The following is a 13553-nucleotide window of genomic DNA, read 5'->3' as shown; positions in this document are numbered from 1 at the left end:
CATTCTGCCAAGCTCTGCCAGACGGCAGGTGAGCAGAAAAGGGCCGTAACTTCTTATATCACTTTGGGCATGTGGATATGTTTCTCCTCTAAGAGGATGCCCTTAAATCAGAGCAAGGCGTTCCCTGGCGAAGAACCACAGAAGAGCTGGCTGCCACGAGCGCAGCAGGAGCTTTCAGGGTCACGAAGGTTCAATCTGATTCCTCCAGCAAAGCCGGTGTCACTTCAGAGCGAGTGCCTTGAGGGCTTTTCCGTGATAATAACCTTTTTCCCTGGTCAGGAGCTGAGGAAAGCATTTATGTAAGTCTGCAGTGAGGCAATGTGCGCAGGCACCAGCGACTCCCCAGCCCTGCACTCCCCACCATCCTCCCTCCGGCCGTCTTACCACCTTGGGCTGCCTTTAAGGATTCCTGAAGACCAGCCCCGTATTTGGCACTGGGTGACACTCAGGGGTGCCTTTTATTTATGTTTGTGGCACTTTGTAAACATCGGCTTCCCCAGGTTCATTTTTTACTTTATAATGACAAGATATATTAATTTAATTTATCTTTACAAGAATGTAGAGCCAATTTATCAGGGGTGGGGATTACAAAGCTGAGTGTGGAAGCCTGTAACTGAAGCCCTATAATCCGGAAGGTAACATGCTGGAGAGCATCCTTGACAGCAGGATTTGGAAAAACTGCCAGCTATTACAAAAGGTAACGACTGCAGGAGCTCCTCAAGCGCAGAGCTGAGTGGTGCCGTATACGCAGCCAGCCTGTCTTCAACTGTGCATTATTTTTCCCTTTAGGAGCTCAGGCCTTTAAAAAGATCAAGGCGAATGTATGTGGTCCAGTAATGCGGTCTTATCTTTTAGGTGACACCTGCACAATGGCAGACTACAGCCGGCTCAAAAGCATCCTCCTGGACCTGCAGGCTCATCGGCGGAGCCCGCCGAGCAGCCCGGCCGAGGACAGAGCATCCCAGAAGCGCTTCTTAGTTGAAGATATGTTTAAGCACTTGGATATAAACAGTGATGGGCATCTCAGCAGCTCTGAACTGGCTCAGGTGGGTTTTATTATTCAATGAAAATGGAATTATGAAGTGGATTGCATTTTTCATTCCGTGTGAATTGGATGTAACACAGCAGCACTCTTGTGAGAGCAGTCGTTTGTAACTGTCCGGCCGGCAGCAGGTAAAGGAGGAAAATCTACTGCAGTGTGCGAGTCTCTCTGCATCTCTGGGGAGACGGTGTTGTCTCAAACATTTGAAGCTCCTCTACAAACAAATATCATGGCAGCTTTCCAGCCCTATCCTTGCTCCTGAAAATAGATACTAATCCTTGCTGCTAACCATTGTCTTCTGAAGTATTTCCAGCTAGCCGGCTTGGGGAGAATTAATTTGGATTTTTAGGTGTATGTAAGTTAGGCAGAAATCTCTTAATTCTTCTTCCCTGCCTTCTGGACCGTGTATTAGCATGTAGTAACATGGCAGCAAAGTTGGAATATTTTTTAACAGGTTTATTTTCCCAGGATCCCTAGGCAAATACTGAAATGTTGATTAGCAGAACCTAATAATGATAGAAAAGGCGAGAGCTTGAAAAAAACTGTTATTTCTAACTATGGGCATGCTGTGCTGTTGGAATTCATCTAATTGGTAAAATGAAGCGAACAGGCAGCCCAGGCGCTCGAGCCGCTTGCTCTGTGTCCTGAACTTGCTCTTTGCTTGTGCAGACCTGAGAAAACGCTCCTGTGAATATGAGCAGAAGAGTTATGCCAGATGTGGGATAATGTTGTCTTTCCCTTTTCATTGTGTCATCCATGAGAAGAATTAGAAGCAAACACCTTTTAAGAGCCTTTTGGAAGGCAGTGCCTGCCTGGGACCTGTCCCAGTTTCCAAGGCTGGCACTTCACCCTTTGCTCTGTAGGAGCGTCTCGCGTGCGCTCACGCTTCCCAGCGAACATGAAGTGCGTTGCAGTTCCAGCGTGTAAACGCAAGTTCTGAGCAAGCAAGAGGACAGACGCGAGCTCGCTCCTCCCTGAGCTCGCTCCTGTGTAGGGCAGTTTGCACTGAATTTTAATCCTCAGGCTGTTGACATGATGCACGATCCTTTCTGCACAATGCAAAGTGTCAGTGTAAATTCCCTTAGATCTCAGAGCTATGAATATATACAATACTTCATCTAAATGCGATGATTTTTTTATAAAGACATGGTAGGTATACAAAAACACTTCTATATGAATTCACAGCCAGCTTTTGCATAGTGACATCTAAGTGTCTGTTCTACTCTCCAGGTTTTTACTTGAAACCTACTCCATCAGGATATTAAAACTCAACTCGCATGGCAATAAAGGTTTGGCAGCCTGCAAGCCATTACCATTAGGAAGAAAGAATGACCTGCATTTTAAAGGAGCAGGATTCAGTCCTTCAAGGTCTGCAGCAAAGTTACTATGGGCTTCATTTCAGATGTGCTTGGAGCCCAGGTCTCTCTCAGAAGAGCAAGAATAGACCTTGGCCACTATTATTTTAATTCTTCTCTTCTCACTGTTACCAAAATCGGTAAATGTGCTTGCACGTCTGGAGCCCACTTCGATTTGATGGACCAGAATAAGTTCAGCCCTCAGCTAGGAGCCCTCTCACCCGAACATCCTCCACAAAGGCTTGCCACCAGCATTGCTGAGTTGACAGCGTGATCACCTCTCAAAAGACAAAATAATGCCAGTTAATGCAGAATATAGATGAGCCATGAATACTTTTAAACGTGAGCTGAGTGGCACTGATCTTGGGCCTCTTGGTGGGAGCGTGGCTGAAGTCCCCACCAGGCTGAGGGCACGTCTGCAGGGCAGCTCTGGGGCTCTCACAGCAGCAGTATTCACAGATCACGTGTAGCATGTCAATTCTTTATTGTTCTTGTTAGCTCTAACAGCAAGACGATTTTCATGTGTTCTGTCATGACCGGTTTATTCACCCAGTTTTCAAGAGATTTTTTTTAGGTAATGGGCAATTTTTAATTTTCTGTGTTGTAGTCTTAACAGAAATTTTCTTGCCTTGTTAGGTAGGTTTGTATTGATTTGTTGGCTTTTTAATTTGAAGCTTGAAGCTGTCTGTGACTTTAAAATTCCCCCAAAGATAAGAGTTTCATTGCCCATGGGTAGAGGCAGCTGAAATGAACGTGCTGCGGTGGGATCTTGTTCTCTCTGGCTGCTGGATGAGCTGCTGCTGTGCATTTTCTTTGTTTTATTTAAAAGAAAAATAGTCTCTCGAGCACTATAACCTTGTCTGCAAGGAAAAACTCGAGGCAGGTAACGTGCACTGCTGCAGAAAAAAAATCATTAAGACCTGAAGGGGGCTTTCTCAGAGGCTTATTGCAGAGGGATTCACCCCAAAGGAGGAACTAGAAGCGGAGTCCCTCCAGAGAGGACAGTCCTGTGTCGGGGCAGCACTTAGCACCAGGAGATGGTGAGGATCTTTGTCCACTTGTTTGTTCTCCACAATGGAATTGGTTTGAGGGAAAAAGATGGCAGCAGATCACAGAATCACTAAGGTTGGAAAAGACCTGTAAGATCACCAAGTCCAACCACCACCCCAACCCCACCATACCCACTAAACCATGTCCCGCAGTGCCACGGCCACACGGTCCTTGAACCCCTCCAGGGATGGTGACTCCACCACCTCCCTGGGCAGCCTCTGCCAGTGCTTCACCGCTCTCTCGGCAAAGACGTTTTTCCTCATATCCAGCCTGAACCTCCCCTGGCGCAACTTGATGGTCCATTCCCTTCTATTTAGAGATGCTTTGCCTCCTGGCTGCTGGCAGACCCTATCGAATAGTTTCCCTCCGGACCCAGCAGTGTGAAATATGCCCGTGTAGTTTTGCAGCTGTGGGTATGCAGGGCTATTAACAATGGTGGTAATTGGAACGTTATTTCCATTTAAAACTTTAAAGTCAGATTCATAAATCTACTAAATTTGTTGCAGCTGAAATGTTTTGTGTTGTGGGGTTTTTTTTCCTGACATTAAATCAAAAGGACTAGTAAAAACTTGTCAGTCTTATGAAAGGTTAATCAATTTTCAATACAAAGGTAGACAAAGGGAAGTTTCCATCTTTAGAAGATTGATCTTGGAAGTTATGGTTGATCTCACCTTTATTGAACATTTTGACTTGCTAGGTGAAGGGTCATTTTTTTAGCATTATTACATTAAATTGCTTCAATATAATGGGCCAAGACTAGAATAGTAAATAAAAGAGTCCCTGGAATACAGCAAAAAGCCTTCCTGCCCGGAAGATGCAAGATTTCAGCAGAACGTTTTCTTCATGTTCTGCAATAAATTCAGAGAACCTAACATTTTCGTTATGCTTGGGTCTGATTTTGGCTATTTGCTAACTTGGACTTGCGACTTCTAAAGCTCTCTTCGTTTTCAATGTAGAATGTGTGAAATGTTCAGACTACATAAGAAACAAACTGTCAGGGGCTGGAAAACACACTCGTGTTGAATACACCATCCACCCTTGCCCATTCTAGTCCTAAAAACAAGGAATAAAATTTTGTCCTTACCCACAGAGGAGAGTGGAAAAACAGACTTTCCTCTTTCCCTGTTGAATATTTATCTTTCAATACATTTGCAAAGTGAAAATGTGTTTCTGTGCTGCTGCTGAAAGAAGAGAAGAGGGTCCTCACCCTCACCAGTCCATGGCCCATGAATTGCTGCAGGAATGAGAATATCAGTTGTATCTGGATACAAAGCAAATACATAACGGTAGGTATAATATATCTATATATATCTCCACAAAGGTAATTTAATGGAAGATCTGCTGGGTGAGCCAGGACAGCAGTCTGTAGCTTTACATTATATGTAAGATTACCTGTTCTCTTTGCTACAGCTAATGAAGAAGGAGGACCTGGGAGATGATTTCTTGGATTGTACACTAGAAGACCTTCTCCGGTTTGATGATTACAACAATGATGGCCGCTTAACCCTGCAGGAGCTCTATACAGCCTTCCGTGAGTCCCAATGCTTTTGTCTGTCCTGGGTGTTGAAATAATGTGAATATCTGTGATGGCAATGTTGTCTTCCCGGACGTGGTCAGCAAAGATAATCCCTTTTTGTATTTAATGCTGTGAAAATACTATGGAAGGCTTGTTTCTAAAGGTTACTGTGCTCCAAAGGATAAGCATGAACTAGGAGGTTGGTAAAAGTGTGGGGGGTTATTGTTTTCTTGTGTATTTTGTTGTGCTTCTTGTTGATGGCAATGGAGAGATGTTGGTGAACTGGCCAGGTCTGTAGACCTCAGTATGTGGTTTCTGAGTAACCCTGAGGAAACAGGGTTGAAACCTGTCCAAATGCCTTGTGGTAATGTGAGTTAGTTTGCCGTGACAAAGGTATTTCACTGAATATTCTGCCTGGAAATGATGTTTTCTGCGTTTCGTTTCCGTGTTAGTAAGTGGATTATGGTGTGCGATCTCGATACGTATGTCAGCACCATCTGCAAGGATCCCTAGATCACTGAGTGTGGAAAAAATAAGTACTTGTGTTATCCCATTTATCTTCATAACTTTATGTCCATGCTTTAAGTTAAGCATTCATTGAAGTCCTTCCCTGGAAAAGGCCCACATTGTCTCCTTCACCTGGATGATAAAAAGTTATATTGATGCCTGTCCCTTTGGGATACTAAAAAAGAAAGAGAGACAGAAAATGCAGGGGGTTTGCAGCAATCAGGATAGTGAGCTACAGAATACTTGTATGTGATTCATCAAAGACGTTCATGCTCTTTAAACAAAACCAGGATTCAGCCGTTGAACTGTTGAGTGCAGGCAAAAGGCCAGTAACGAGCTGGTTACCTCTTAAGCTGGATTCTCAAATCTTTGCATGTGGCATTTTAAAGACAAAGTAATTTCAGTACCTCTTGATTTCACTTTCTAAACCAGGGCACCCTGCTCTAGTGCCTGCTTGGTGGGAAAAGCTTGGTGTGCGTGAGAGTCGTCACGTGCCCCTCACCAGCACATTCCTCATGGATGCTCTTTGGCAAGCTATGATGCTAATGCAGAACCTCTGTTTTTGCCAAAGGTCCTATTTTCTAAAGAGAGTGCTGTTTTCTTGACTTCTGGCTTTTTATAAAAAAACCCCCAACTTTGGATAATAATGTTTAAAGTGCTTTAAAATTAGCCCCAGTTGTCACCTTGGACCTGTTTGAACTGCATATGCATTTAATTCAACAGAGCATACTCAAACCAGCAGATATACAGTAAAACATAAAACCTCGTACATTAAGAAGGCCATAAAGTGAATTAACCCAGCTATAAAGGCTTGACACGCAGTTATTTGGGAGCATATTTGGATCAATGGGTTCTCAAAGTCACAGCTACTCAAAGCTAAATTCCAAGAGTCATTTGTATGAGTTTTTGGTTTAGTGGATTTTAAGTAGGCAATGACAATAAGACAGGTACAAAATATTAGCCAATGAACAGAGATAGTAATCGATAAACTGCGAAAATATTGTAACAAACCCCAAGGCGTAACAATGAGTGTCTATCAAAAGGATTTTGTATATGAAAAGAATCGTTCTCTATCTGAAGCTGAAAATCAGTCTTACTCTCCATTTTTAAATTTTCCCAGAATCTCTGCTTTTATCAAGAGCGGTTTAATGGCTCATCAGTTTTTAATTTAGAAATAAAGTTTATTACTTTCAACTTTAGAAGTTTTGGGGCCTCTGGAAGCGAACTTTAGTGCTTGGGGAAAGTATATCTTTTTCCTTTACTTTATTACACAATGTAGGAAAAACATCTCAAAAATACTTCAAACACTTGTCTTAAGCACACGCTTTGGGTCGCAGTCCTTCAAGTGTTTATGAAATCTGTGCTTCGTTATGAGCCAGAATTTGGCTTGCAACAGTAGTTTAAAGGTACAACATCCCGCACATTTTTCATATTTGTGGCCCATCAGGGTGATCCTTTTGTTGCTTGAAATTCACCCAAGCCACTCATTTTGGCATGCTGGCAGCAGGCTGCGGGGATGGCTGCTCAGCAAGCCGAGGAACTTAATTACCAGAATTCAGTGACATCAGAAAGTCTCAATCTAATTTATCCTCTCAAAAACTCCGTTACATCTGTTTCGGTGCGCCGTGCTCTGTTACAGTGTCGCGGTGTTGGAAAGGTTTGAAGATGACCTTGATAATGTGAAGAGCTTTCCAATTTGTCATTCTTGTGCTGCTTTAGAAGTTGCATTTCATTTTAAAGAGTCTCATGGCCTTTCTGTAACTTACAGAGCCACAAAATGGTCTCTTTTTCTCACTCTGTGTGTGGGTCTCACTTTCTCTTGACCCATCGTCTCTCTCCAAGACCCACAGAGATTCAAAGGGCATTTTTGATCCCCATCCATGTTAATCAGCTGTAAATGAATGAAAAGTGCATGGATGAGAAGAATCCAATCCCTTGCCTTTTTTAAAACGTGGTTTCACCGTTACAAGCACTACATCTAATAGGTGCTGGTTTTAATAGTAATTTCTAATTATGCTAATCATTTGCATACACGTCTAATGCAAGGGTTTGGATTATGAACAGAAATAGTGGCCCTCCTACTATCCCTATCTAATGCATCATCTTTCTTCTCATTTTCTGAAAGTTCTTTTGTTCCCGAATCCCAAGAATACACCTTTTAGGACTTTGCTTATGTGTATGGGGATTATTAGAAATCTCTATTAACACAGGATTAAAGTATCACTTTTCGAATCGCCTTAATCGTACATAAGCAATGTATGAGATGGATGAAATGCTCTCCTGGCAGCTCTGGCAAGAACAACTTGTAGGTATCTTCTAATTTCTCACTAATACATTTTATTAGATAAGCATGCTCAGGGCCATAATTAAAAAAAAAATCATTTTTAATATGATGATCTCAAGATTTTCACATTCCAAAAATAGAGAGTACTAGCAAGTATATTTGTCTGTTGTCTTTTCTTTATATTGTCACAAAGATTCAATAAATGAGTAATAAATGAAAGGCTTAGTTGTCATAAGAGCTAAAGCAGAGCATGCATCTAATTAATCAGCATGGAGATAGTCTCGTGAATTGGCAAGCACATCATCCAGCTGAGTCGTACTTTAAATATGCTCAGACGAGTGATTTTTGGATATAACTTCTGGAACCGTATCTGACTGGAGGTCATTAGAATTAGGCGTGTCACTTTTGGCATTCCTGTTGTCTTCCCTAATGGGAAAGTAGCAGGTTGGCAGATGTGAAAGCTGAAGAAAAAAAATCAGTGTAATCTTCTAGATCTATATTATCATCAATGTGGACAGGTCAATTTGTAATCCAAATATGTCGAAGAGAGGGAAAACATGCATTCCATCAAAATGGCTTTATCTTGTCAACATTGTTTAGCTAATAAGAAGTTATTAACCCTGCGATAAAAGCCCCTTAAATTCTAGCTCATTGCCGATTAGAGAGCTCTCCTAACCAACATCCACTTCTCGCAGCTTGCCTTTGCATTTAGTACGTTTTTGAAAGCACAGACGAGGCCGTTTGCAAGCATCTTTGCTACCCCACAGCAGCTCTTCCCAGTAGGTCACGCTGCGTTTAGAAAGCTGTTTGACTGAGGTTGTGTGAAAGACCAGGAGCGTTTCACTAGGTCAGGTTAGAAATTATACCCCAAGAGAATTTCCCCATCTCGACGCCGTCAGGGCTTACTGAGGTCGCCTTGCGCCTCCCAGCGCGGCTCTTGAAGGCTGCTGTATCACACGGTTTCTGGTGGCTCTGCTGTGACATTCTGAGATCCTCGGTGTCATAGGTGGACCAAAAAAACCCCACAATGGCAGTCTGAAAGAAAAACAACCAAATAATTGGTTTTCGGTCCAGTCGTTACTTCCCAAGCATTTATGCATATATGTGACATGTAGACAGAAAATTGCTTTTTCTCAAAGATGAGAGATATGTTATTATCTATGAAAATGTGATATTTTATTATCTAAAGGACACAAATATTGTTTAAAAGGAGCGTATTTCATGCAGGAATGAATGCAGAAGAGGCTGCAGGATCAGTGTGCTCTTCTCTTAAACGTTCTCCTGTAACGCTGTTACACTCTTTAAAAGGAGTTTGTTTTCTTCCCTGATTCCGTTTTAGTTCAGATTTTCCTTTTTTCACCTGTCCTTAATATTTACCAAAAAAAGCACGATGGAAAAATGTGAAAATGGGATACACACGCTTGCAGCGGGAGGTCAGGGAAATGCTGGAAAACAGCCGGGGAGGGCGAGTGGTATACCAGCCCACGGCATGGCCCTGTGTCCTGGGGCTTTCCCAGCACTGCAGCCGGGGACTGGGAAAGCAGAGAGAAGGGTGGATTTGAATGGACTGGGTGAAGAAATTAATCGGGAGCCTGGGCTGGGCGTGAGTGTTGGATAAATCACTGCCAACGCAGAGAAGCAGCAGTGAATGGCATTGGACTGGCTCCAGTTTTACTGCAGTGATCCCAAAATCTCCGGTAGCTGTATTCCCCACCAGACAATGCAACCGTGCGGCGCAGAGGAGCGAGCCATCCGTCCCTGACCCCTCCAGGCGTCCTCCGGAGGCTCATTAGAAGTGCGGAGGATGAAATGGATTTATTTTTGAGGTGTGCACATTTCTGATTTGCTGGAAACTACTTTAGGACAGAGCTTTGTAATTGTCCCAAAGGCATTGAGGTTGACGCTTGCTGGGGAAGAGCTAAGCTCTACCTTCGGGAAGAGGGAGCGAAATCCAAAAAGGGGCTGTTGGGTCAAGTGGGAGAGGGACTTGTTGAGTGAGGGAGGAAGCTTTAGAAGTGTAATTGTTCTTGATAGACATCTCATCTTAAGGAAGGCGATAAATAAATTCTGTGTGAGGAAAATGAATACCTGTATTTGGAAAAATACGTCCATAATAGATGTACTCCACGTACACCTGGCGAGCCAGCTGTTCCAGCAGAAATTGCATCTGTAAATTCCACGTTCAGATGAAGTGTTTACTCACACCTTTACGAAGCTGTTCTCCTCGATGGCACGGCAGGTAGGGTTGGGTATTTGTTACTGCTACGTTTCAGCTAGATTGGTCAGCCCGGTTAATTATATTGGGCAGGCTATATTGTGAGATAAAATGTTTTGCTTGAAGTGTTCTCTTAAGCAATGTTGTAGCAACAGTTATCTACAGGATCAAATCATAGTCCTAAAATATTGACAGATTGTGCACCACGCTTGCCTCTTCAGCTGTAATCTCCCTCATATGTGATTTTTCTTTCACGTTACTGCAGATACTGGTACAAACTTGGAAATAATTCATTAGCTTACCAGCATTGATTTGCTTCTCCTGTGAGCTATGTGATACCTAAACTTCAAACACGCCTTAGTAAGCAGGGGAGCGTTGGCCTCTCCTTTCGGTTTGAGGCAGTGTTAGAGGTGATGTGAACTACTCGGGAAAGAAATGAGGTTTCCTTCAGCTGGCCAAAGCAACCCGTTCCAGCTTGCCTTGAGGAATGATGTGCAGCCGTGTTACTGAGGATAAAGGCAACTTAGCGGGCATCTTCTGAAATGATGAATTTAATAGTGCAGTCTTACAGCAAAAACAAAACTAAAAGTTAAAAATCAAGCAAAAGCAGAAATTTAAAACTATTTAGCTGATTACTGTAGCAGGTGCAGACTGGCTGAGCAGAGATGACGGGGAAAAACCAACAAGCATTCAAGTCACTGCAACAGCATTTAGCAACGGGTGTTTCCGCAGCCGAGCTGTGATCCTGTGCTGGGTTTTTAGGCTCTCTGAGGACCGAGCCGGCAGTGTTGTGCTGTAGGTGGACACAGCAGCTTAGCAAAGCGGAGGTACAAAACCCAGTGCTCAGGGGCTCTCTGTGCGTGGGTTGATGCCCGCGCTCCGGCGCAGGGCTGAGCTCCAGGCACACGCTTCAGGTCAGGGGTGCCTTTGATCAGCTCTCGGGATCTCCCTGCTCAATGAGGTCTGACTTTTTAGGTCATCTTCAGAAGCACCTCACTCCTTGCCTCACTCATAAATGGAGTGTAAGGTGCCTGGCTTGGGCACTACAAATGATCCTGTTGCACCTGGAAATGTAATTTTTGGCTGGTAGGATACCTCAGCTGGGGAAACATCGAAGTGAGTTCATCCTTACTCCATTTTAATGGGCAGGTAATTTTTGAATGTGGAAAACTTTCTTGCTTTGATTTTCTTTTTTTTTTCCCTCCCATGCTTTCAAAGAAACACATTCTGCAAAGAAGGTGATTTCTTTTTCGCTCTCTTTTAAAGCTCTTCTCATTGTAAAAATCTTCACTTCTGAGCTTCAAGTTTAAAATCTATCACTGGGCTCCAGCAAAGTGCCCTGTGTTGTTTGCAGTTCCACGAAACAGCTGTCAGAGTCGGGTTTTGGTGTGTATTCTCAATTGTTTTGCTGCATTTTGAACAAAGTAAAAGGCATTTTCTCAGAGGGAAAAAAAAAACCCCACGGAATTAATTTATAGCAAGAAAGACAAATTTATTCTAAGCAAAAATGCTTCAAATGCTAAATAAAATATGGTTCCAGAGAAAAAACTAAGAATGCTCAGGTCAGGAAAAAATACGTTGCATGTGGATGCATCTTTACAGTGGAAAGAGGGACACTGTTTTGCCATAGGCCAAAAAGGGGGAACGTTTCCATGTTGAGATCAGAGATTAATTCATCTAACCAGGTTTGCTCTTCAGTTTTGTGCTTTGCTTAGTTTATACATTTTGGCGTTATGATTTGCATTAACAGAGTCTCCTGAAATAAAATTTTGGCAGAATTAATGGCAAATGTAGACATGGTTAAAATTATTGTCATTTCATGCTTTTTGGTCAAGAATTGCTGTCCAGATTTTTTCAGAAAAAGGCAAAGAGAGTAGCTGACAATGGTTTTGCTGGTTCTTTCTGCACAGATGTATCAGTTGCACGCTGGAACCGATGCACTCGGGTGTGAATTGCCAAACTCTAGTAGTTTTTCAAATACCTCTCATTTCAGAAGATACCATCTGCAAAATGTCAATGGGCTTAATATGTAACGACTGAATAAGAGAAAATGAACTAATTACAAGTTGTTATTGGAAATCTATGGGCTACAGATTGCAAAGAAAACTCACTAGAATACAATAGACTGGTGATTTTAAAATGCTTTCCAGGGTGCATTGATTTGTTAATCTTGGTTTTAAATGCAAGAATTTGCAATGTGGAGTAGTGCTTCAGAGGTGATGTAGTACAAACCATATCAAATGTCTACACACACTCTTGCAGGAGTAGAACATTTAAATATTTATAAGCACTTAGGAGTGACTCACTGGCGCATAAAACCCGGCAAATACCATTTCTTAAAAAATTATTTGATCTGTACCGGCAATGTTCACTGAAGCAATTTCACAGACACAAATGATAGTATTTTCGGTTGCTTGCAGACACAAAATTACGTCAGTGAACAGCAAATACAAATATTGGTGAGATCATAAAATGGCTGACAGTCCTAGACATACATGTGCACCTTTAGATGGCATAGGTAGAGATCTAAAAAGTATTATTTTCTTTTTTCAATGAGGGGGGAATGAAGAACTGCAGGCTTTCCTAGGGCTTTGTTCTGGTCTTGAAAAACCAGAGGCCATTTCTGAAAATCGGACCCAAACTTTCTGCAGAACATTTCCTTTTATTTTTTCAGTCAGTCTTGTCTTTCTGAAGAATTTGTGAAACAAATGCAGCATAGTCATGAAGCAAAAATGTCTTTTCACTAAAAATGGGGAAAATCATAGTAAAAATGTGTAAGATTGTACATGAAGTCGAAGGTGCGGTATGGTAGCAACCTAGGCAGGTCTTCCTACATCTTTTATTATGTATAGACTGGAACATCTCAGCTGCTGTTTTCCTCTTGTTTCTTGTTTTCTCTACCTGTTTTTCCTAGTGGGTAGTTCCTAGAGCTGTATTTTTCTTTTGAAATCTGCCTTCATCTAAGGAAAGCTGCTGCGGATGTTCTCTCTTTGCCCTTTCAGGCATCTCATGGATGCTTTGAATTGCTTCTCCATCTACGTGCTCGTCATCTTTTCTTCGACCAGTTGAGCCGATTCATAGCTTTTAAGGCCAAAAATGTTCCTTAGTATATCAGAAAAAGTTTATCTAACATCTGTCTTAGAAGTGTCTACTGCAGCTAGCGCTCCTGACTCATGTTGTATTTGTCTTGGGTAGCTCGTGGGGTGCCTTTTAGGTTCAGTACCACCAGCATTGGTGCAGAGGGTAGAAACTCCCATATGACCCTTCCCCTCCAGTATTACCCTTCCCCACCGTCCAGGCAGGGATCACGCTGGTCTTTGGCTGCTGTTGTGTGTTTTGTCACTTACTGACCCTTTTCCCTGCTAAAGGTGGAGGCAGGATTAGTTACCTCGGTTGGTTTTTATTTTATAGTTCTGTCCTGCGTTCCTCGTTCCTGCACGTGTGGTCAATGTGTTATATATAACTGTATATGTGGTTATATTAAAATACTTCATTGTGCACGGATGCAGATTACTAGCCAGCCCAGAAAGCTCAGCACATCAGTCCTGCCTTCCACTCCATCACTCCCTGGTGTCCGTAGTGTC

The 13553-nt window shown here is 42.6% G+C and overlaps 1 protein-coding gene across 2 annotated transcripts in view; it reads left to right on the top strand.

The window, feature by feature from the left end:
- Window positions 1-13553, top strand: part of FSTL4 (follistatin like 4) — a 234106-nt gene that overhangs the window by 124202 nt on the left and 96351 nt on the right. For both annotated transcript variants that reach the window (XM_059825442.1, XM_059825440.1), the window contains 2 exons: window positions 856-1046; window positions 4858-4978. In XM_059825442.1, coding sequence (XP_059681425.1) covers window positions 856-1046; window positions 4858-4978 — 312 coding nt within the window. The remainder of the gene's footprint in view (window positions 1-855; window positions 1047-4857; window positions 4979-13553) is intronic.

This window comes from Gavia stellata, chromosome 16, assembly GCF_030936135.1.
Source record: "Gavia stellata isolate bGavSte3 chromosome 16, bGavSte3.hap2, whole genome shotgun sequence".
Lineage (NCBI taxonomy): Eukaryota > Metazoa > Chordata > Aves > Gaviiformes > Gaviidae > Gavia > Gavia stellata.
This window is presented reverse-complemented; position numbering and strand designations above follow the sequence as displayed.